We start from the raw sequence: 26,279 nt of genomic DNA, 5'->3' as shown, positions 1-26,279 counted from the left end.
ATGTGACTGAGTCACTGTGTGTATCGCTTTTTTCAGGCAGAGAACGGATATATTAAATAAACTGCACTGTCTGGTGGTCACTCACTATATAATATTATGTACTCCTGGCTCCTGCTATAACCTATAACTGGCACTGCAGTGCTCCCCAGTCTCCCCCACAATTATAAGCTGTGTGAGCTGAGCAGTCAGACAGATATATAATATATATAGATGATGCAGCACACTGGGCTGAGCCTGAGCAGTGCACACAGATATGGTATGTGACTGAGTCACTGTGTGTATCGCTTTTTTCAGGCAGAGAACGGATATATTAAATATAACTGCACTGTCTGGTGGTCACTCACTAGTAAACTCTCTGCACTCTCTACACTTCTACAGTACTCCTCCTAGTCCTAAGCTCCAGTAAATCTCTCTCTCTTATAATCTAAATGGAGAGGACGCCAGCCACGTCCTCTCCCTATCAATCTCAATGCACGTGTGAAAATGGCGGCGACGCGCGGCTCCTTATATAGAATCCGAGTCTCGCGATAGAATCCGAGCCTCGCGAGAATCCGACAGCGTCATGATGACGTTCGGGCGCGCTCGGGTTAACCGAGCAAGGCGGGAAGATCCGAGTCGCTCGGACCCGTGAAAAAAAACATGAAGTTCGTGCGGGTTCGGATTCAGAGAAACCGAACCCGCTCATCTCTAGTGCAAATACTTTATTTTTTTTACATGCAGGGTAAATGCTGTCTGTTTTTGCATGTATTTGATAAACTAGATAGCTTTATTTGTGTACTGCAATTTAAATAAGAATCTGGACACACCCCTCTAAAATCTAAATCTCTCTATACCTTATACCTCTTACCAAGGTGCAAAGTTACTTGCTCTTTTTTACTTTGCTCTCAACTCAGAATCTGTTCCATAATTGTCTAAAGCACAATAATATTAGTAACTGCGATGCTACATGTTGGGTTATTGGGCCTGATTTAGAGAGGGGCGCAGTTCTTATAGCACCTAATTTTTGGATGCAGCTGCTGTATGAAAATATGCAAAACCAGCAGGAGGCGTCTTGAGTAAATAGATGTTTTCTAAATGCTTGTGTGATCCGCCCCTGTGACCAAAGATGGCGCATCCGATCGCTTGCATGAATATCGGCCATATGAGTAACCCTCAGGTTACGGAGGATGGCCCGGTTGTTCACACTGCTGAGGCCTGGAAATCTGTGACCAAAGACTCAGACCATGGTCTCACCACTCTCAGAAAATGAGAGAGACCACCAGATTTTTGTGAATGCTGCCCAGCTCCACCCACTCCCCGCCCCCAAACACCCGCAACCTGTCATCGGGAATGTGCCCCCCCACTGGAGATGAAAGTAAACCATTGAGTTTACTTAGATCTCTGAATCAGGTCCATTGATAGGTACTTGTAGTAGGGGACAAGTCCTCTTTGTGGAGATCATCACCTGCCTTTCCCCAGTGACTCACCTTTATTGCTAGCTGAAATTTCTGACAAAAGCAGCTAAATATTTTACAGCATTCCTCCAAGCGGAAAGTATCTTCATCTTCACAAAAAAATTCAAGCAGGTGTTGCCTGGAACTTTGCAGAGCATCAATCTCTTTCTTTACTTCTTTTAGCTTTTCATTGGCATACTGGGGAAAATAACTTTATTTTAATATTTTCTAGATTTTATCTGCATTTTCTAACAGATAAAAAACATTCCTATTATGCATGGAAAAATAATGATATAGTCCCCTTTCAGTGTCAGAGGTTTCAGTTCATGTTTCCATTCAGGCCACCAGGCAGGTATAATGTTTTATCTAATTCTCTACCCAAGTGAATTTTTCCCCCCAAACAGACAGAGCTTTGTATGGTGCCAAAGCTGAGTAACTAATTTTTTCATTAATATGCACTGTAGGAAAATATTACATATTTAGCAATAGCAAAGTTAACATAACTAATAAAACAGCAAAAATATATCCCAAATTTAGCAACTTGTACTTATCAGAGCAATAGCAAATATATGTAGGTTACTAAAGGCTGGATATACAGTATGATTGTGGGTCAGCGCAATGCGCAATGCAATGATGCCTTGGTTTTGCACCTATAATTCAATTTTGTCCAACCAGGGTCTGACACACTTTAGGTCTTGTATAAATCATGGGGATTAAGCAAGGTGTGTCAACAGCTAAACTAGAGTCAGTACACTGGAGATCTCAGAATAACTGCAGGAATTAGGCAAAAGAGAGTCACGGAAAAAGCCAAGATCAGGACACCAGAAGATCAAAAGCCAGGTGGTACACAGGATCATACACATAGGAAGTCTTAATATGCTGGAGCTGGTTGTGAGCCTGGTACTCTAACCAGAGCAAATTTTAAATAGGAAAGTCAGATATGAACAGACCCCTCAAGGTGATGGAAGTTATACATGACCGTAGGGATAAAGCCAGGGAACTGCAGCTTGTCTGGACCTATACAGGACACCTCAGATTCAACATGGACCACACCGAAGATACAGAAAGAGTGACTGCACATGGAACTGGTAGACACAAGTATGAGCTGAGAGGAAAATCCGGGGTCCAAATGAAGCGCCCTGAGAGGCAAATGTATCAAAGGCATAGAACCCAAGAAACGTGTGGGCAGATGACCAGGTGGCCGCCTTGCAAAGTTGTTCAGCAGATGCGCCACAGCGGGCTGCCCACGAAGGACCCATAGAGCAAATAGAATGAGCAGAGACTGTATCCAGCACAGGGAGGTCAACTTGTGTGTAAGCCTGTGAGATAGTCATGCAAAGCCATCTGGCCAGAGTCTGTTTGTCAGCTGGCCAGCCCCGCTTGTGGAAACCGTAGAGCACAAAGAGGGAATCCAATTTCCGGGTGGAACTGGTACAATCCACGTAGATCCGAAGGGCACAGACCACGTCCAAGGAGGCCTCCCCCACCGGTACCACTATTTCTTTGTTACGGTGGAAACGGGACATCACCTTTTGGAAGGTAGCCAGGATGAGTTTGAATATTCCTCTCATGGTGGGCCAAACATAATGGGATTACTAAATGAGACTACGGGTTGTGTGAATCAATTCTGGACTAAAGATGTATCATTCTCCAAGCATCCCAGTCATCTAGAGAAGACAGATGCTTTTCCCATCCCTGCATTTCCCTAAGCTCATTGGAAGCAGTATGTTGTGATTCTCTGAGAGGCTGCATAAGGAGACACCAGGATGTTCTTACTCTCTCAGTGGTCAGAGAATCTCAGAGCAGCAACCCCTGGACCTGGTGCAGATGGCAAATGTGCATATGCAATACAAATATCGATATTTGATAAGATAAATATCACTCTCATGACATTTCTACTTATTCATCTACATATACTAAACATATATATATATATATATATATATATATATATATTTTTTTTTTTTTATTTCTATGGTGGATCTCTGAATGGTCAGCATTACGCTAGATTTACATTTTGTGAGGCATGCACTAAGTATGTTTACTATGGTTGCTCCAGAATGTACAAATATGTCTCAATGGGGGTAATTCTGAGTTGATCGCAGCAGGAACTTTGTTAGCAGTTGGGCAAAACCATGTGCACTGCAGGGGAGGCAGATATAACATGTGCAGAAAGAGTTAGATTTGGGTGGGTTATTTTGTTTCTGTGCAGGGTAAATACTGGCTGCTTTATTTTTACACTGCAATTTAGATTGCAGATTGAACACACCACACCCAAATCTAGGCCCTCATTCCGAGTTGTTCGCTCGCAAGCGGATTTTAGCAGATTTGCTCATGCTAAGCCGCCGCCTACTGGGAGTGAATCTTAGCATCTTAAAATTGCGAACGATGCATTCGCAATATTGCGATTACACACCTCGTAGCAGTTTCTGAGTAGCTCCAGACTTACTCGGCATCTGCGATCAGTTCAGTGCTTGTCGTCCCTGGTTTGACGTCACAAACACACCCAGCGTTCGCCCAGACACTCCTCCGTTTCTCCAGCCACTCCTGCGTTTTTTCCGGAAACGGTAGCGTTTTTTCCCACACGTCCATAAAACGGCCTGTTTCCGCCCAGTAACACCCATTTCCTGTCAATCACATTACGATCGCCAGAACGATGAAAATGCCGTGAGTAAAAATCCTAAGTGCATAGCAAATTTACTTGGCGCAGTCGCAGTGCGGACATTGCGCAAGCGCATTAAGCGGAAAATCGCTGCGATGCGAAGATTTTTACCGAGCGAACAACTCGGAATGAGGGCCCTAACTCTCTCTGCACATGTTAAATCTGCCTCCCCTGCAGTGCACATGGTTTTGCCCAACTGCTAACAAAATTCCTGCTGCGATCAACTCGGAATTACCCCCAATATTATTATTATAATTGATTTATAATGCACTAGCATACTTATTACCATGACATAATATCTGCACAAATGTGAGAAACAAGGATAAGTTAAGAACGTACCATAGTGGGACAGGAATAAAATGAAGAATAGGTGCCATAAACATAAACCTGTGTCTCCTAATGGCAAAGTACATATGTATCCAGTTTCACAGCACTTTAACATTTACAACACATTAATAATTATACATCAAATCAAATGAATAAGACACAGGCACAATTTTGATTCTTATATAAAAGCCTTAGCAATGGGTGTATGTTTACCTCCAGAAATTCATGCATTTGTTGCCTAAGCTTTTGCTGCGGTGGTGCAGCAGCCAACGTTTGATACATTCCTTTTACCCGAGTCTGCAGCCTGTACAACTCCTCCACCAAGCCATCTTCAGACAGTCTAGAAGGAAATAAATGATCTGATCAGACACATAAATACTGTGTTATCCATGTGAGAGCTTGTGTGCCTGTATGACGCCAATTATAGCGCAAGAATAAATCTGCTCTTGTCAAGCTCTATCAGACTGCATGAGGGTGCAAAGGGATCTCAGAATCAACATGTATTATAGAATTGAAGCTTTTCGTTTACAGACTAGATATGCAACAACAGTGTGCGACTCTTTGCAGTATATCACGGATAAAGCAGACATGGAAATTCCCTTGGAACTGTTCCTAATCTACAGTTAAGCTTTCTGGTTAATGTCCATAATGCCTGAATAAATTATCCAGCTAGTGAAGTTAAGTGCTAATAAATTTAGGGAATGTTTTAACATTACTTTGGAGGGGGTTAAATTAGTTTTAGATTTATTTTTCAAACATTAAATCGAAAGGAACAGATTCGTTTTGCACTATTTCGACAATGAAATGGGGGGCTTATTAGTTACTTGAATTCATAGTTGTATGGTGAATGCTAAACATTATTCTACAGTCATTTGGAAAACCACAGGTTATATTATGAACCAATGCTGGATATTTAATTAAACTGCATAAAATGAGTGGGTGCTGACTATTCATTTGTTGTCCTCATATCAATCTGTAATTTTCACTATGATATGAGTGCACATAATGTTAATTATAATTAATTGTGGGGAACAAGTAATAAGTGTATTCTCTGTACAGCGCTGCATAATTTGTGACCCTGTATAAATAACCATTTCTAATGATATGGGATCAAGGAGGATAGTTTTCCCACGTGGGATGTATGTAAAGTTCCCCCACTGATAGCACTGTTCTGTTTTTTGTTCAATTAAACACCATACCCATAAAAATGAATACAGAGTATGTTCTCCGTACCGGAATAATTTATTGTATGAAGTCACACTTACCTGCTGGCACTGTGCACATGCTTTAATCTGTCTGCAAATAAGAGAACTCTTGGATCCTTTTTTTCTACTTCCTTTAAAAACAGAGAAAGTTGATGTGAAAGACAGAAAACATCATCTGATATAATGCAATCTGCTGCACTGCTTTTAGAAAAGTTATAAATTGTATGACGTGTGAAAACCCCACTTGGGCTTGACCAGCTTTACGTCATATTCCTTGGAAGCAGTATATACAGAATAGGCAATTCGTCTTATATATGATCCTTAATAAAAATGTTTAGAAAAAGATGAAAAAGCACTGGTATGAGGCTAAATAGTGTCAACTATTTTATAAAATATATGTGCATTCTTTTCTCACTCCTGGGATAAAAAAAAGCAATGAGAATGTCCAATAAATTCTGTAGTTCTCAATTCTGATCCATTGGACCTGATTTGAGTGGTTAGCATTAAGGAGACTTAAGTACACTAACTAAATTACTACGTCTATGACGAGTGGCCTTTATACATATATTTTACATATTTTACAGAATGTTTAACATAAAAAAATAACGTAGAAATTCTTACTATAATTAGGTTATATGTTTCCTCTCCAAAATAAATAAATAAATATATATATATATATATATATATATATCTCATAGTATATGCAGAATCCTACATATAAAGCAGCCAGCATACCACTCCTTAGGTAGCAAAAGGGTTAATGCATTATTTAATCCATTTAAAAGTGCATAGTGCAAAACAATGGCAAATATTCCAGTATAATACTTAGCATGATCGTGCATCATAATAGCAGGCAGCTATCTATATATATATCTATATATATATCTCTCTCTATATATATATATATATATATATATATAACTTTTTTTATATGTCATTAACATTTTAGCATCACTTTCCATTATAGTTTTAATTAAGTTGGGTTCACATGTAATAAGACATTTTACAAATCTGTTGCAGTACTTCTTTTCATTCATTCATTTACCATCACGACAAAGTGTAAGAGATTCATCCCAGGTTTGTTGGCTTTTGTGTCAGCAAGTTTGTTTAGAGATGACATACGAAAACCAGCTGCAATCCCAGCATAGCCACCCTGCAAAAACACAACATGACACACAATGAAGAGAGGGAACATAAGTGACAGAGGGCTACTTTATGGCTGGGTAAGAAGATCATGTATACAAATAAGGAAGTGTCTCTACATCATCAGTGGCAGCCTGCAGACACCTGTGCTGGTGTAGGGAGATGATTAATGAGTATAGGTACTGTACTTGTCTCTAATCTACCAGAGCTCACAGGCTCCTAGAAATAGACTAGAGACCCCTTGCATGAATAGAGGAGACAGCCCTGAGTTAGTTCATTCATATGTAAGTCACCATCCAGGGTGGCCAGAGGATAGATCCAGTTTTGGGTGCAATTCTATAGTGCTTCTTTAAAGTGATTTGCATTTTTTATTTATAATTAATAATTTTTAGCTTAAATTAAATTCGGTGATAATAAATAAATATGAAAGTAGTGAAAAAAAAAAAAAAAGTAGTGTTACGTAAAATATTTATACCCGCAAATATGGTGTAGGAATAAATGCCCAATACTTCTTCAAAAAGCAATTCCATCATAGTCTAATAAAATACATATAAGTAGCCTATGGCAGATAACAAAATGAATGTAAGTATTGTAGCGTCATCTTTTGTAATATATGGTGCCTTAAGGAGCATTTGTGTTTACAATATTATAGAGAATGACAGGGACTGTCATAAGGACCATGTTAGGACATGGGTGATAAACTAGGAATATATTGCCCTTATTTATCAACGAGTGATACATTTCACCAGCCAATCCGCTCCTGTCACTTTTCAAACACAGCCTGCGACATGGAAGTTAGGAGCAGATTGGCTGGTGCAATTTATCACTCACAGTGAAATGTATCACTCATTGATAAATAAGGGCAATAATCTCTCTCACTAACCCCCCCATCCACCCATTATTGTTATCAATACATCCACTCTGACAATAACAGAATTTATTCTAGTGCCATCTGTCTTTTAGCGCCAACTCTGAGTACATACAATTATGGATAAAGTAAGCGTATGTAATGGCAACACTTCACAAGCAAATATGAAGAAGTATCCATGCTTAACACTTACCTATCATGTAGGTTTAAAAAATGATTGTAAAACACATACTACTGTTCAGACAAATCAGCTATAAAATGTGCTTTCCCTTTTCTGCATCATAAATGCTTTAGGTATTATGTAAATTAGCTGTTCTGGCAAAAGATTCTAACGCTATGTTCTCATGATATTTCAGAGCAAATATCCTGCAATCTGGCAGTGTGAAGGTGTCACAGGCTGTGGTCTCACTGGGCACACTGCTGCCACTACATCAACCTCTCAATCATTATCCACTGCTACCTACAGCATTACTAAAACGTGTATATAGAAGAAACTGTACAGCTGCAATACACAGTAAGTGTAACATGAGTTTAGTTGGGTGTGGTATGTTCAGAAATAATTTGAATGCATAATGAACCATACTGATTTCAGTCCTTACTTCAGCTGACAGCCCCAATAAGCAAACCTTGTAAAGAAGATTAGGGCATACTTGCCTACCTGACCCTCTCCATGAGGGAGACAATGCTCTGTTCCTGGACTTTCCTGGTAATGTATGATTGCCATCACCTGTGGTGAGCTAGTTAATTGATAAGAAAGGCGTTTCACCACAGGTGATGGCAATCATACATTACCAGGAAAGTCCAGGAACAGAGCATTTTCTCCCTCATGGAGAGGGTCAGGTAGGCAAGTATGGATTAGGGCATGGTGGTGGGACTTACTTGGTTTCAGGTTTGTTGGGGTAAATACATTGGGAGATGTTTTAAAGGATGGTTGTGTGTAGAGGACAGGTCATCTTTCAATATACCTATTATGTGAGTGCCTGTGCCTGATAAATAAGGAAATATAGAAATAGCAAGTTGCAGGTAGGCCTTGAATTATTGGCAGGTGTATCATTTGCCATGAATATGCAAGGCCAAACAGTAACAGGAACATTGTTAAGATATTTACCTTTTTTTCCATATTCCCTTCCCTTTGTCAGCCTTTTATTTAGGGTATAGCTTCCAGTTACCCTGAGGACGCATATTTCCACTCCTAATTACATTATTTGTGCAGTACGGCTGGCGCAATGGTCAGCATTACATAGGTTAATTTCCCAGCATGGCCCTAACTGTGTGGAGTTTGTATATTCTCCCTGTGCTTGCATGGGTTTCCTCCAGGTATTCCGGTTTCCTCCCACAATCCACAACATTAACCCTAGTGTGTAAGTGTGTGCATGTACATGTGTTTAGGGCAGACTAGATGGGCCAAGTGGATCTTACCTGTCGTCAAATTCTGTTTCTATGTTTCAAATTCTGTTTCTACATAAAAGGCACACCCTAGTCTTAAAGTTCCAAGAAAATGGTCAGAAAGATAAAATTACCACAAGAAAAATAACAATATAACTTCTCTTGGTCATCTCATGTCAACACTTAATGATGGTAAATACCAAAGCAATGTACTACTAGGAAAGGTTTAAAACAGAAGTTAATAATACCCAATAATCTGTTAATTTTTTGACTGTTGATACTACTGACTGCATAAAAATTTGTCAAACTGGGCCGCTTCACTTGCTTTAACATCCAAGTGATAATGTGTAAGAAAAGTATGCAGTTGCCACCTGGGAGATCACCTCTAATGAATGAATTTTGTGGTCCATTAAAAAGTGTGCTTTCTGTATTGCTTGTACCATCCATCTACAGACTGTTAGTATGGAAAATACTTGGGCTCCCTTGAACAGCCTCTTTGGGCTTCTGACTGATTCAGAAACTCCCCTCTATGGGGGTCATTCCGACCTCATCACACGCTGCTGTTTTCCGCAGCACAGCGATCAGGTTGCTACTGCGCATTCATATGCACCGCAGGGCATTTGTGGATGTCAACTGACGTTTTCTGGGAGTGTTTGGAAAAACGCAGGTGCATCCAAGCGTTTGCAGGGCAGGTGTCTGACGTCAATTCCCGGGACCGGACAGGCCGAAGTGATCGCAAGGGCTGAGTAAGTTCTGAGCTACTCAGAAACCGCACACACTGTTTTTGTACCGCTTGGCTGCACATGCGATCGCACCCTTACACAGCAAATATACACTCCCCAGTGGGTGGCGACTATGCGTTTGCACGGCTGCAAAACGTAGCTAGCGAGCGATCAACTCGGAATGACCCCAAAATGTTTTTGCAGAGCTCGGCTGCACAGGCGTTCGCACACTTGCAAAGCTAAAATACACTCCCCTATAGGCGGTGACTATCTGATCACAGCGCTGCAAAAAGTAGCTAGCGAGTGATCAACTCGGAATGACCCCCTATATTATGAGTCACCTAGCCACATTCAATAAATGCCACTTCTGCTCCTTCCCGTGATCTCTTGATTGAGAGAGAAAGACACCACTACTTAGGAAGAAATACTGCTACAGGCTTCCTTACATTATGAAGAGAAAAAGCAGTTGCTGGAAAATGACACAAAAGTGCTTGATAAGTTATAAAGATCACCATACTCTTCAATATTGCATATAATCATAGGCGTGCGCACGGGGGGTGCCTGGTGCGCACAGGCACCCCCTAATGTCCGTCACACCCCGCACGCCAGGACTGCAGCACAGTGATCGGAGCCGCAAGGTACACTTCAGCCCTACATGCCCTGCCGCAGTTTTACGCGGCCTCCCCCACCTGCCTTAGTGCACAGACCCTAGTGACGTGTCACCCATGTGTCTGCTGCTGTCCCCGCGGCTGCTGGCTCATGTCAGTTCTGCAGGACAGCCAGGCAGCCGTTCAGATGTGCTGTGGGGCCGGACCGCAGAGTGACAGGCGGCCGCTGATGAGGGATCGCGGGTGTGCGGGCAGGCCAGCTATATTGTATCAGCCAACCGCCGGAGCTCAGCTAGGGGGCGGGGATGACTGACAAAGCGTGTGGCGGCCGGAACTGAGGGGGCGGCACAGTGATCTTAGGCAGCTGGCCGTGCTGTAGTGCTGAGAGGCCGGGCTGACTGAGGAGCAGCTGGAGGCGATCCTGAGAGGCACGAGGATTATATCCTGCAGTGCAGACTCAGTGGGAAGTAAGTAGCACTGACAGAGAGGTCTGCTGGTGCTGATGATTCTGATGATCCAGTCTGCATCTAAGTTCTCACTCACAGGCAAATGTCTGCCTGTGAAAGTGTCATCAGCACCAGTGGCTTCCTCTGTCAGTTGATCATCAGGTACAGGTGTAACAAGGTGGCATGGGGGTTGTGTGCTCCCCCCTCTTTCCAGGGAACTTCAGTCCGGACTTGGAGTAATTCTGCTCCATCTCCATATGTTGCCACGCCCCAAAGTCTCAGCTCCCTCCCTATCCCTTGCCCCCATGCTTCCCCTGGGTAGGCTGGACAGAGTCACTCAGAAGACATTCCCCATCTGCGTCTCTGCTCCTATACACCCCTGCCCTTTGTGCATACTTGCCTACTCTCCCGGAATGGCCGGGAGGCTCCCGAAAATCGGGTGACCCTCCCGGCCCCACGGAAGAGCAGGCAAGTCTCCCGGAACGAGCTGTCACCCTACCCGTCCGCCCACTTACTGTGTAAAGTGGGCGGTCCGGGCAGTTGATGACGCGATTCTTGCTGAATCGCGTCATCATAGCCACGCCCCCTGCAGTGTAATGCCGGAGATCGCGGCATTAGAGCGGGGGCGTGGCTTAAACGATGTGATGTGTAACTCCGCCCCTGGCCCGCCCATGCTCCACCTCCGCCCCGCCTCCGGTCCACCTCCCCACGTCAGAGCCTGCCCCTGCCCCCCTGCTGAGCCGACCTGGCTGCTCTCTCCCGCAGAGAGCAGCCAGAATATCGGCAAGTATGCCTTTGTGTTTGCTCCTCCCCCTTATGTGCCTATGTCCCCTTCCTTTTCCTGAGTGGGGTTTTAAGGGTATCTGGCACGGTAGCGTCTAGATTCTCTTCGCGCTAAGGACCTTTCCCATAACCCCCTGGGTCCATGTCACAATCTATTTGGAATAGTAAAGTGTGGCGAGCGGAGCGGAGCAAGACACCGAGCCCGATGCGTGGCGAGCGAAGCGAGCCCGCGAGGGTCCAATGCTGCATAGAGAAATAAATTTGCCCCAAACGATCGGAGAACGAAGGAGACATTTAGATGCTGTAAGGGCGGAAGTGCTCTCCTGCCCTCTCGTTTTGTCACGTCCAGGTCCTTAGCACGAAGGCAACATAGACACAACCTATCTGGCACTGCTGGGGGCTTACTGTGTGGCATAATGTGAATTTGGCTCATACCGAGTGGTGTAATGTGAATTTGGCTCAGACTGTGTGGCGTATTGTGAATTACTGCTCATACCTTGTGACATAATGTGTATTTGGCTCATACTGTGTGGAGTAATGTTAATTTCCGCTCATACTGTGTGGCGTAATGTGAATTTCAGCTCATACCATGTGGTGTAAAGTGAATTTCCACTCATACCATGTGGCATAATGTGAATTCAGCTCATACCGTGTGGCGTAATGTGAATTTGGATCATACCGTGTAGCTTAATGTGAATTTCTGCTGTTACCATGTGGCGTAATGTGATTTCCACTCATAATGTGTGGCGTATTGTGATTATCCGCTCATACTGTGTGGCGTAATGTGAATTTCCGCTCATATCGTGTGGCGTAATGTGAATTTCCACTCATACTGTGTGCTTTAATGTGAATTTCAGCTCATACCGTGTGGGGGTGTAGTATGGTATGCCGGCGCCACGCTATTTATTCTCCCTCCAGGGGGGTTGTGGACCCCCAAGAAGGAGAATAGTTGTCGGTATGCCGGGTGTCGGGATTCCGGCACCGGTATACTGAGCGCCGGGATCCCAACAGCCGGCATACTGAATACCACCCCCGTGTGCCGTAATGTGAATTTCAGCTCATACTGTGTGGCGTAATATAAATTTCGACAAATGTCACACATGTACTGCGGAGGAGGAGTCTGGTGGCATAGAAAGAGGCAGATGTGACTCTCATGGCGCATGTGTAAATATTAAACTTTACTTGTGTTGTATTAAAGCTCAAATGTTTGGCCCCCTAAATCTCCCGTACTTTTCAGAGTGGCCCACTCAAAATCAGGATGTTAGTGCTGGGGGGTGCAAGGGTTGGGGTGTAGTGGGGGAGGGGAATGCATATGCAGCTAGGCCCACCACTCTCTATTTCCGCCACTGGATCAGGGATAGGTTGGGGAAGTGTAAGCAATGATAAGGTGCGGCGGCAGCTAGAACTCAGGGTTATGCCGTAGCAGACAGTCAGTACCGACTGGTGGTTGCACCATTATGTTTTATTTTATTTCTCTGGGGTGTATTATATTAACTTTATTAGGAACTAGGGAGAAATTAGATTAAGCCATGTGATTTTACTGAGGAAATGTGAAATAGTGCTAGACATGACCCTGGGCGGTGCTAGACACGCCCAAAAGGCGGTGCTAGACAGGCCCAAAAGGCGGTGCTAGACACGCCCCTCCGGTGGTGCACCCCCTAATAAAATTAGCTGCGCACGCCTATGCATATAATGGTATATCTGGCCAAACTAGTACTAAGACTATTACATCTGCTCAGTCCAAGCAGATTTTCCAAAGTACTGGGAATATAAGGGGAAATGAAAGAAACACAAATGCCAGTCAAAGGTTCCTCTTTCTGGCCTCAGGCAAGGCATCTTTCAGAAACATATTTTTAGTTTGGTGGTCTAAGGAGTTGCCATCAAATCTATCTCCAGAGGACCCGTTTGTCCATATTCTTTTGAAAGCTCTCATGACTTCCCATTTGCAACTGTTGAGGGTATTTTGGGTTAAGAAATCTGACTGAAGATGAAAACTTGCAGGCACAATGTCTGCTCTCAGTGAGTAAATTGTTTTCTGGCCACACAAGAGTTAGTTCTAGCACCTGTAGAAGCTTAACAGCTCCTGCTGCCCTTGTTTGTCTTAGTTGACCATTGGCAAATGTTATGGTGCCCATACACTTGTGCGATGCCCCGCAACGCGACATCACAGGGCATCGCACCGGCAGTTCAGATGCGATGAAAAAAACACATTGGCCCCCACAGTAATTAAACAGATGGGATGCCGCTGTCGGTATACTGACAGCCAACATCCCGTTTGTCAGTAAAACATATCTATTCCTTAATAATGCCACACACTGTTCCCCCAGTAATTCTACCACACACTGTCCCCACAGTAATTCCACTCACGGCCCCCAATAATAATTGCTGCTGTTCACATCCCTCCCCCCCCCCCAGATATTCCAAACATTGCTTACATAAATAAATAAATCAATGTTTTATTTTAAATGTAAAACCTGCAGCTGTGATGGCAGCATGGATGGAGGAGCTGCAGTGGCCAGTGGACGGACGGGCACTCTAGGCAGGAATGCGACGTGGAGTGGCCAGTGGGCAGGCGAGCAGGCACTGCAGACAGGAATGAGACGCGGCATGCGTGACCTATGAGTCACGCACGTGGAAGTGCACACTGCACAGCACTGCCCGAGCCGGCTATTGATTGCGGTGGCGGGCAGCGGCAGGGAGCATCTCTGGCTGGCGGCGGCACACCTAAAGACCGCTCACAGCACACTAGTGTGCCGCGGCACAGCGGTTGAAAATTGCTGTCCTAGAGGATACTGGGGTCCAATTAGTACCATGGGGTATAGACGGGTCCACTAGGAGCCTTGGGCACTTTAAGAATTTGATAGTGTGTGCTGGCTCCTCCCTCTATGCCCCTCCTACCAGACTCCGTTTAGAAAATGTGCCCGGAGGAGCCGGTCATGCTTAGGGAAGCTCCTGAAGAGTTTTCAGCATTCATTTTCTATTTGTTATTTTCAGCCAGGTCTGGTTGGCACCAGCCTGCCTGCTTCGTGGGACTTAGGGGGGGGGGGGGGGGGGGGATGGAACGGCCCAACATCCTATAGGGTTAATGGTCCCGTTCCAAGCCGCACCACGGCGAGCGTACATTCCCGCAGCACGCCGCCACCCCTAACAGAGCCAGAAGAAAGAAGAAGTGGTGAGAGTTATGCCGGCGTCCATGTTAGCGGGTCGCCAGCTATTATGGCGGCATGAGGGTACGGAGCGCAGCGCTGAGGAGCAGGCTGCGTCTCCAGGCTCAGATCAGCGCAGGCTGCACCGCTATGGGGGGCGAGCTGAGTCATCCTGTACAGTACCCACACTGGCAAATATGCATACAGGGGCAATGTCCCACTGTTTAGGCATCTAAAACACCTCAGCCAGTTTAAAATAAAACTGGGAAGACTGCGTGCCATGAAGGGGGCGGGTCTTCACTATGAGCGGCTCACTAGCGCCATTTTCCCTCTGCAGTTCTACGCAGACAGACTGTCAGGGAAGCGCAGCTTCTCTAGAAGGACTCCAGCTTACCTCAGCGGTACCAGGGGGTCATAGTAAGGGGGGGGGGGGAAATAGAGTACTAAGCCCCTATCACGGTACTTAGTCTGCGACCCAGCTAAGCTTGGTATTAGCACTAAGGGCGCGGTGTGGCTGGCTCATATATACTGTGTCTCCCTGGAAGGGCTCTGTGTGGGTTAACTGTGTACATGTTTCCACCACTTCCATTGATCCCAAGAATTCTCAAAAGAATAAAAAGAGAAAAGATTCAAGCAATACTCATTGCTCCGGACTGGCCAAGAAGGGCCTGGTATGCGAATCTACCGGAGATGCTCTTATAGGACCTGTGGCCTCTACCTCTTCGCGAGGTCCATTCGTCTATCAAGACTTACCATGGCTACATTTGATGGCATAAAAGTTGAGCGTCAAATTCTAGCCCGGAAAGGGATCCCGGACAGGGTTATTCCAACTTTGATCCAAGCCAGAAAGGGGGTAATGTCTAAACATCACCACCGTATTTGGAAAAAATACGTCTCTTGGTGTGAAAACAGGGAATTTCCTGCTGTGGAATTTCAACTGGGACGTTTTCTCCTTTTTCTGCAGTCAGGGGTGGACGCTGGCCTATGCTTGGGCTCCATAGAAGTCCAGATTTCAGCCTTAGAACAGGTGATGGTAATCTGCGCACTGAGGTGTTAGGTGTCAGCTGGGTCGGGGTGTGCTGCAAGTTTAGGGGATGTCCAGTCCCTATTGTTACAGTCTTAAAGAACGGGTACACAATGCAAGAACACAATGTGAGAAATTTAACTGCGCTCTACCCCTGATGTTCATATGTCTCAATCTGTTTAAATCGGAAATACCTGTGCTGTTTCTTAGCTTGAGATCAATAATACCAGTGAGTGGAAAAGTACAACTAAAACGTGTTTTATTGATTGCTAATTGGACAGGGTATGCGTTCCAAACAAAGTCCAAATGCTGTCCTTCTCTTAAGTGAAAGTCCAACAAGCTCTTTCTATTACTGAAAGTGCCCTTTTTGATGCAAGGAGTAATAACTTCAAAATGTCCTTTTCCTAGTAATAGTTCACATTGAATTGACAGTCTTTGATCCTTAATGAAGTAACAGAGACCGGCGTCTCGTGTCTCTGTTGAGGTCTAGTGGATTAAAGTCCTTACCGTTGCGGCCGTGTTCGTGAGGAGTCCGGGTGCGGGTCTGCGCCGGGATTCTGGAGGGGCTCTGGATCGGTCAGCTAACGGCGGTCAGCACTTGCTCGCTCGGTTCGTCCTTGTACGGATTCACTGTGAGCCTGCTGCCTTCACCGTGCCGATCCTGTGTCCGTGGAGAGGGTGCGCCGCTGTAGAACCTGTCTGGGAATCCACAGCGAGGCACACCAGTCCACTTGTCGTGCAGGTGCGGCTCGACAAGTGGACTGGTGTGCCTCGCTGTGGATTCCCGGACAGGTTCCACAGCGGCGCACCCTCTCCACGGACACAGGATCGGCACGGTGAAGGCAGCAGGCTCACGGTGAATCCGTACAAGGACGAACCGAGCGAGCAAGTGCTGACCGCCGTTAGCTGACCGGTCCAGAGCCCCTCCAGAATCCCGGCGGGGACCCGCACCCGGACTCCTCACGAACACGGCCGCAGCGGTAAGGACTTTAATCCACTAGACCTCAACAGAGACACGGGACGCCGGTCTCTGTTACTTCATTAAGGATCAAAGACTGTCAATTCAATGTGAACTATTACTAGGAAAAGGACGTTTTGAAGTTATTACTCCTTGCATCAAAAAGGGCACTTTCAGTAATAGAAAGAGCTTGTTGGACTTTCACTTAAGAGAAGGACAGCATTTGGACTTTGTTTGGAACGCATACCCTGTCCAATTAGCAATCAATAAAACACCTTTTAGTTATACTTTTCCACTCACTGGTATTATTGATCTCAAGCTAAGAAACAGCACAGGAATTTCCGATTTAAAAAGATTGAGACATATGAACATCAAGGGTAGAGCGCAGATTTCAGCCTTGTCCATTTTCTTCCAGTAACAATTGGCTTCCCTCCCGGAGGTTCAGACGTTCTTGAAGAGTATTCTGCACGTCCAACTGCCCTTTGTGCCTCCCACGGCACCTTGGGATCTCAACTTGGTGTTGCAGTTTCTACAATCAGAATGGTTTGAGCCTTTAGAGGAGGTTGACGTGAAGTTTCTTACGTGGAAAACCATCACACTGTTAGCATTAGCTTCAGCAAGGCGTGTGTTGGAACTGGGGGCGTTGTCTCACAAAAGCCCCTATTTGATTTTTCATGAAGATAAAGCTGAACTCAGAACTCGTCAGCAATTTCTTCCTAAGGTGGTGTCTGCGTTTCACATTAACCAACCTATTGTGGCTCCGGTGGTTACCGACACCTCTGCTACTTCAAAGTCCTTGGATGTTGTGAGGGCTTTGAAGATATATGTGAAGCAGACAGCTCATCACAGAAAATCAGACTCGCTGTTTGTTCTCTATGATCCCAATAAAATTGGGTGTCCTGCTTCAAAGCAGTCTATTGCTCGCTGGATCAGGCTTACTATCCAGCATGCTTATTGTATGGCAGGTTTGCCGGTTCCAAAATCTGTACAGGCCTACTCTACTAGGTCAGTGGGTTCTTCCTGGGCGGCTGCCCGGGGTCTCTCGGCTTTACAGCTCTGCCGAGCAGCTACTTGGTCACGTTTGCTAAGTTCTACAAGTTAGGTACTTTGGCCTCTGGGGACCTTCAGTTTGGTCAAACTTTTCTGCAGGAACCTCAGCACTCTCCCGCCTGGTTTGGGAGCTTTGGTACATCCCCATGGTACTAAATGGACCCCAGTATCCTCTAGGACGTAAAAGAAAATAGGATTTGAATTACCTACCGGTTAATCCTTTTCTCGTAGTCCGTAGAGGATACTGGGCGCCCACCCAGTGCTTCGTGTTTTCCTGCACTGTTACTTGTTAAGTACTGTTGTTGGTTCAGCTATTGCTGTTCCTCATCAAGTTTGGTTAGCATGGCTTTCCTCTTGTTTGTGTGTGCTGGTTCGAATCTCACCACTGTCCTTTAAATCCTTCTCTCAAGGTATGTCCGTCTCCTCGGGCACAATTTCCTAGCCTGAGTCTGGTAGGAGGGGCATAGAGGGAGAATCCAGCGCACACTATCAAGTTCTCAAAGTGCCCAAGGCTCCTAGTGAACCCATTTATACCTCATGGTACTAAATGGACCCCAGTATCCTCTCCAGACTACGAGAAAAGGATTTACCGGTAGGAAATTAAAATCCTATTTTCTGAAGATTTAAATGTCCCTTATCTTGAAGATATTTTCTAGTTTGGACCCAATGGGGGTAATTCTGAGTTGATCGCAGCAGGAACTTTGTTAGCAGTTGGGCAAAACCATGTGCACTGCAGGGAGGGCAGATATAACATTTGCAGAGAGAGTTAGATTTGGGTGGGTTATTTTGTTTCTGTGCAGGGTAAATACTGGCTGCTTTATTTTTACACTGCAATTTAGATTGCAGATTGAACTCACCACACCCAAATCTATTTCTCTCTGCACATGTTATATCTGCCTCCCCTGCAGTGCACATGGGGGTAATTCCAAGTTGAACGCAGCAGGAGATTTTTTAGCAGTTGGGCAAGACCATGTGCACTGCAGGGGGGGGCGGGGGGGCAGGTATAACATTTGCAGAGAGAGTTAGATTTGGGTGGGTTATTTTGTTTCTGTGCAGGGTAACTACTGGCTGCTTTATTTTTACACTGCAATTTAGATTGCATATTGAACTCACCACACCCAAATCTAACTCTCTCTGCACATGTTATATCTGCCCCCCCTGCAGTGCACATGGTTTTGCCCAACTGCTAACAAAGGCCCTCATTCCGAGTTGTTCGCTCGCAAGCTGCTTTTAGCAGCTTTGCACACGCTAAGCCGCCGCCTACTGGGAGTGAATCTTAGCTTATCAAAATTGCGAACGAAAGATTAGCAAAAGTGCGAATAGACACTTCTTAGCAGTTTCTGAGTAGCTCCACAGTTACTCGGCATCTGCGATCAGTTCAGTCAGTTTCGTTCCTGGTTTGACGTCACAAACACACCCAGCGTTCGGCCAGACACTCCTCCGTTTCTCCAGCCACTCCCGCGTTTTTCCCAGAAACGGTAGCGTTTTTTTCGCACACACCCATAAAACGGCCTGTTTCCGCCCAGAAACACCCACTTCCTGTCAATCACATTACGATCACCAGAACGAAGAAAAAACCTCGTAATGCCGTGAGTAAAATACCTAACTGCATAGCAAATTTACTTGGCGCAGTCGCACTGCGGACATTGCGCATGCGCATTAGCGACTAATCGCTCCGTTGCGACAAAAAAATAACGAGCGAACAACTCGGAATGACCCCCAAAGTTCCTGCTGCGATCAACTCAGAATTACCCCCCATGTGCACTGCAGGGGAGGCAGATATAACATGTGTAGAGAGAGTTAGATTTGGGTGTGGTGAGTTCAATCTGCAATCTAAATTGCAGTGTAAAAATAAAGCAGCCAGTATTTACCCTGCACAGAAACAAAATAACCCACCCAAATCTAACTCTCTCTGCAAATGTTATATCTGCCCCCCCTGCAGTGCACATGGTTTTGCCCAACTGCTAAAAAAATTCCTGCTGCGATCAACTTGGAGAATTACCCCCAATGTCTCAGAAAATCTGTCAGGCTCCAAACCTTCACTAGTAAATCATCGGGACAATGGAACATGAAAACACATGAACGATAGCAAGTTGCAGCAGTGTTACTGCAATTTATAAACACACACTAAAGCTCCACTGCTATGGTAACATGTAGACAGTTGTCCCTGTGATCTTGTGATCTGTGGAGATTAAACAATCCTCTGGCTGGCATAGAAAAACTATGCTTGTTATGGACTCCATCTTAAACCTTAGCACGATAAAGACCTTATAAGATGCATCTAATTCCTACTCGAAGAGGAACTAGAGATAAAATCATCAGATTCCAAACCCAACATAGGGGATCATTCCGACCCAATCGCACGCTGTGCTTCTTCGCAGCCATGCGATCGGGTCGGAACTGCGCATGCGCGGCAGCCGCATTGCGCAGGCGTGCCATTGCGGGGTGTCGGCTGTCGCCGGGCAGCGCCGCCTCCAACGAAGAAAGCGGTTGCAGCGGCGACTGCAAGAAGATTGACAGGAGGAAGGCGGATTCGGGCGTCAACTCACCGTTTTTGGGGAGTGGAGATCTGAACACAGGCGTGTCGAGGCGTTTGGAGGGTGGATGTCTGACGTCAATTCCGGAACCTGCAACGCTGAAGTGATCGCAAAAGGTGAGCAAGTCTTACCCTAGTCTAGTTCTGCATACAACTTTTTGGGCATAGCAGGGCTACACAAGTGAATGCAGCCTTGCTATGCAAAAAAACCACTCCTCCATAGGTGGCGTCTACCTGATCGCACGGGCAGCAAAAAGTTGCTGCGTGCGATCACCCCATAGTCTGCCTTAGGAAAGGCAAGGAACACAACACAATCTGCAGTGCATCACCCGCTGCTAGCGATGTAGCTAGAAGACTCTTTATTCTAGACACTACTATGTATCGTGCCCGCAGCCATGTGATGCCCAATGCTGCCTCTGCAATAAATCAAACAGGCAACATTGTTCCACCATTACCTATTACTATCACCTTTTCCAAACACCCAAACTGAAATCTGCACATTATCAATACATATATGCTCAGCCCCACTGAAAATTAATTTAAAAAAATGGATTTCCCATTAGCTCATAGTCATACACATATAGACAAACACTCATTAGTTCTGTCTCCTGTCTGGAACAAAAGAGACTTTTTCTCTGTCACCTTCGTCTTCATCTTTTAAGATTTCAGCCAAGTCATGTTGTCCTTAAGCTGACAGGAGACTCGAGAGCCAAATTCAACTCTCCATGCCTGTCCTGCTGTTTACAGACTGAAACTGTCTGGATGCCTTGACACACTGTCTCCTTGATCCAAAGCAAAACATTAAAAGGACCTAGTGACTCACTTCTTGCTGCTTCTCCAACGCACTGTTCACCAAGCTTTTTAAGAAGCATTGTAGTATGCATGGCATAACTCCCTATGTTTCCTTTTATGCCTATGTTTTCTCTATCCTGTTTCAACAGACATAGGCAAGCTAAAATAAGAACACTAAATGCTAAGCACTAAAATAGTTATTACTATGATGCGGATAAAACAACCGCAAGACTAAAGAAAGAGAATAAATTAATTTCCTATATAACCTGGGGGACGGTGTTCTGTGTGACACTGCATTGTATAATAAAGAGAGAGACACATAAATGTCAGAAGCAACAGCAAAACCTAACCAATGTATAGCATTACAGTGTATGTAATCACCTAACAGCTACAGTATAGTGGCATAACAATGCAGCAATATAACAATCTGATAGTCTAAAACAGAATAACAATGCAGCAGGATAATAGTCTGTCTGATATACTAACAACATAAAACTACAATAGTAGTATAAACTCACAGTCACAATATGTTTTCACACTTTTCAATGCCGGATTCATGGTAGTGGCAGTCCAGCCAATAATACTGAACCAGCTGATTCAGTCAATTATTTTAATTATTTGTGTCGCTAAGGGGCGACTCTTGATGACTTGATCGCCCTACATGCTCATTAGAAAGGTGAGCCAGAATCACCATTCTGTAGAGGGGTACAACCATGCAGCTGGTCAAACAACACTGGAACGTTATCTCTGGGGTACACCTACTGTACAAACACCCTGTGTTGTCATAACAAATATTTGTCTAGGAATACTGCCATCCTGCAACAGACATGGACACATAAAATAAATGACCAGTATATTCTTTGGCATTGGGATCCCTTCGTAGAGACTATTGCCAGCCATTTGACCTGCCTGCAACAGACCCTCTTCACCAGATGGGATATAAAATGTCGACATGTTGTGAATATAGACATATATAGAATGTCGATATGGCTTATATGCCGATATTTCTTGCAAGAATATCGATGTTGTGAATGTCAACAGTCTGCATGTTAGCATAGAGTTTTTAGGTGATTTTAGCCCTAAACCTACCTCTACCCTAGCTATAACAACAGCCTAATCCTAACCTAACCGCACCCTAACCCTAACCACAACCTAACCTTGACTACAGCCTTACTTTAACCACAGCCTATCACTAACTCTAACCATAGCCTAACCTTGATCACAGCCTTACCTTAACCACAGTCTAACCCTAACCCTAACCACAGCCTAACCTTAACCACAGCCTATCCCTAACCCTAACCACAACCTAACCTTAACTACAGACTATCCCTAACCACAACCTAACCTTAACCACAGCCTAACCTTACCCACAGCCTAACCCTAGCCACAGTCTAATCACACTAAAATGGTCTGTAGACAGTCTACATGTTGACATTGCTAATGTCGACACAATGTCTATGTCCACATTGTTAAATTAATATCGACTTGACTGACAACATTATGTTCATGTTAGCATTATAAATGTCAACATTCAGACCATGTCAACATTCTGGTGTGGACATTTCTAATGTTGACATAATGACTGCTTACCCTCTTTACCAGATCCTTTGAAAAATAATATGGCCAGGAATAATGGAACTGAGTGATAATAGGTAACAAACAGTGGGGGTAATTCTGAGTTGATCGCAGCAGCAAGTTTGTTAGCAATTGGGCAAAACCATGTGCACTGCAGGGGAGGCAGATATAACATTTGCAGAGAGAGTTAGATTTGAGTGGGTTGTTTTGTTTCTGTGAAAGCGATTAAATATTATATAACAAGTATATAATGGACAGGCGCTGAAAATGAGTGGTATCTCCAGCTGCTGTAAAAAGGAGAGGGTCAGTCCCCTTTATGGAATCAAAATGGATATTATAACAAAATACAGCGCTATAAACAAGATGCTATAATAAAATAAATTTAATGACTAAAAAGTGTTAAAACACTGAGCAATAATTGAAAAAACTAATTATTGATACTAATATCTCAGTTAGTTACAGACCAATTGGACATAAAGTATACTCCTTAGGCAACAATAGAGTCCATTTAGTATTTAGGACATAAAGTCTATGGCCAAAGACAGGACTGATGTAATAATTTCGCCCAACCTGTGTTCCAATGCAAAGATCCAGAATTGTGGTCCTTAATGAATGGATTCTGGTTCACAGTCTGTGGAGATGACACTGATTTATTTGTCTCAACTGCTGATTTTGAGTCTGCTTAAATTGTGTGTTCCTACCATCTAACACAGGAGTTGTTTTCTCAATTCACTGGTCAACAATTTTGAAAAAATTGTCTGCTTCTCCGGTGATGGTCTCCGGGGGCTCTCTGTCAGATGGCTAGTGCTGCGGCGGTGGAGGTCTGTGAGGGCCACTGGCGTGCTGCAGCTGAGAGGGAGCTGGTGACTGTGCGGCCTGCTGTCACTGGATCTTTGCATTGGAACACAGGTTGGGCGAAATTATTACATCAGTCCTGTCTTTGGCCATAGACTTTATGTCCTAAATACTAAATGGACTCTATTGTTGCCTAAGGAGTATACTTTATGTCCAATTGGTCTGTAACTAACTGAGTGAGATATTAATATCAATAATTTGTTTTCTCAATTATTGCTCAGTGTTTTAACACTTTTTAGTCATTAAATTTATTTTATTATAGCATCTTGTTTATAGCGCTGTATTTTGTTATAATATCTATTTTGTTTGTGCAGGATAAATACTGTCTGCTTTATTTTTACACTGCAATTTAGATTTCAGTTTGAATACACCCCACCCAAATCTAACTCTCTCTACACATGCAGTGCACAAGGGGGGTCATTCCGAGTTGTTCGCTCGCAAGCTGCTTTTAGCAGCTTTGCACACGCTAAGCCGCCGCCTACTGGGAGTGAATCTTAGCTTCTTAAAATTGCGAACGAAAGATTCGCAATATTGTGATAAGACATCTCTGTGCAGTTTCTGAGTAACTCGAGACTTACTCGGCATCTGCGATCAGTTCAGTGCTTGTCGTTCCTGGTTTGACGTCACAAACACACCCAGCGTTCGGCCAGACACTCCTCCGTTTCTCCAGCCACTCCCGCGTTTTTCCCAGAAATGGTAGCGTTTTTTCACACACACCCATAAAACGGCCAGTTTCCGCCCAGAAACACCCACTTCCTGTCAATCACATTACGATCACCAGAACGAAGAAAAAGCCATGAGTAAAATTCCTACCTGCATAGCAAATTTACTTGGCGCAGTCGCAGTGCGAACATTGCGCATGCGCACTAAGCGGAAAATCGCTGCGATGCAAAGAAATTTACAGAGCGAACTACTCGTGATGACCCCCAAGGTTTTACCCACCTGCTAACAAATTTGCTGCTGCGATCAACTCAGAATCAGGCCCAGGGGCGGCTCCTACTATTTTATGAAAGGGGGCTGCATGTGCTGCAGTCCGATCTGTGGTATGGCCCCTGTTCGCTTCGGTGCCTGTCAGATGCATTGCACAAAGCTTCAGGCAGGGCAGGGCCCTCAACTGGTGCATGTGCACAAATGCCAGCTTCTAGGGACTGCATTGGCTGCAGCCCCTTTAAGCCAATGAGAACTAATGGTAAGGCAGGGAGCAGCTTCCTATTGGAAGTGCTCTCTCCATTAATCGCGGCCCACACTGGAAGTGCAGGGGGAAAAAACACCTCCCCCTACGACTGCCTGTATGGTGTTTGTAAGCAAATAGCACTTCTAATAGGAAGCCACTGCCAGGGAAAACTCACTGTCTCATTAGGGGTGGCGTATTTTCCTGGTGTTGGTGTTGGTGGTGGTGGTGGGGGTGGAGGGTGTTGCAGGCTGCAGCCCCTAGGTAAAATCCAGAAAACAGAAAAACTATAAAGTAGGGGGTGTATAAGGGGAAGGCTGTGCCTTTTATTTAACTAAGGAGGTTTCTTCTATCCTATCAGAGGAAATGTACGCTATAGCCAGATATAAGAGCTGGCATGGTATATCCAGGAAATTCACTGATACCCCTTTCAGACTGACAATAGCTGGGTCGCACCCGGGAATGTGTACACGGGTGCTTTCCAGGTGCGACCCGGCTTGAGACCCCTTCAGACTTGCGGCCCGACCCGGCATATTGCTGGGTTGGTGACGTCACTGCTGATGCTACCGGAGGCTGTGCTTGGAAATAATCATCTCCAAGCACCACCTCCTCCTATGCAGAGAACAGGTGCCAGGTCGCCTTGACCCGGCATACCCGTTCACACTGCACCGCATCCTGGGATGATCCCGGATTCAAATCTGGTCGAGACCTGGGATGAAATGCTGGGACGCTCGTCCCGGGATATTCTTTCAGGACCCTTTCACACTGAGCAAATTCCCTGGTTGATGCACGTTCATGTGCAATAACCCGGGAAATATTTGTCAGTCTGAAAGGGGTATTACAGTGTTACACTGTAGGAGAGAAAATGATGCATGATAGCACACATATTTCAGACTAAAAGTACACAATAATGTACAATATAGGCAGTTTTATGAAATAAGACTAATTAAAAAAAGGCAACAGAGTCACCTGTCCCATATATTCTTTCTCCAACATGTACAATTTGCCCATATAGGTTCTGGCCAACAAACAATATAATGGGGCTATAAAGTCCAATCTGAGCTGATATGCAGTATAAGAGGTAAAGATAGAAAAATAATATTGTGCTCTAAATGCAGAGGCTTTCCATATATGTTAAGCAGGGACAATCAGGTGAAGATGAAGCATGTGTTATTTATGTTTATATTGACAACACATCTGATTAGCATAATAAGATTCAAAGCAGTTGTACACAGGAAAGCTGGCTGTCAGGACGGGATGCAGTCAGTTTACCGAATGTCGGGATCCCGACGCCTGCCAATAAACCGACAGGTGGCAACCTGACACCCACCCGTACTTCCCATTCGGTTAGTGGGTCCATGCAACCAACCGAGGGGCTAATTCAGACCTGATCGCTAGCAAGTGATGTTTGCACTGCAAAGATCAGATAGTCGCCGCCTACAGGACGAGTGTATTTTAGCTGTGCAAGTGTGCGAACGCATGTGTAGCAGAGCTGCACAAACTGATTTTGTGCAGTCTCTGCGCAGCCCAGGACTTACTCAGCCGCTGCGATTACATCAGCCTGTCTGGGACCGGAAATTGACGTCAGG

General features: G+C 44.8%; 1 protein-coding gene across 2 annotated transcripts in view; it reads right to left on the bottom strand.

The window, feature by feature from the left end:
* The window catches only part of LOC134948882 (uncharacterized), a 283,590-nt gene that overhangs the window by 16,040 nt on the left and 241,271 nt on the right, over positions 1 to 26,279 (bottom strand). For both annotated transcript variants that reach the window (XM_063937152.1, XM_063937151.1), the window contains 4 exons: positions 6,673 to 6,780; positions 5,688 to 5,758; positions 4,636 to 4,762; positions 1,467 to 1,631 (listed from right to left, as the gene is read on the bottom strand). In XM_063937152.1, the coding sequence (XP_063793222.1) occupies positions 1,467 to 1,631; positions 4,636 to 4,762; positions 5,688 to 5,758; positions 6,673 to 6,780 (471 nt within the window). The remainder of the gene's footprint in view (positions 1 to 1,466; positions 1,632 to 4,635; positions 4,763 to 5,687; positions 5,759 to 6,672; positions 6,781 to 26,279) is intronic.

Source organism: Pseudophryne corroboree, chromosome 8 (genome assembly GCF_028390025.1).
Source record: "Pseudophryne corroboree isolate aPseCor3 chromosome 8, aPseCor3.hap2, whole genome shotgun sequence".
Lineage (NCBI taxonomy): Eukaryota > Metazoa > Chordata > Amphibia > Anura > Myobatrachidae > Pseudophryne > Pseudophryne corroboree.
Note: the sequence above shows the minus strand (reverse complement) of the source record. Positions and strands in the feature narration are given on the sequence as shown.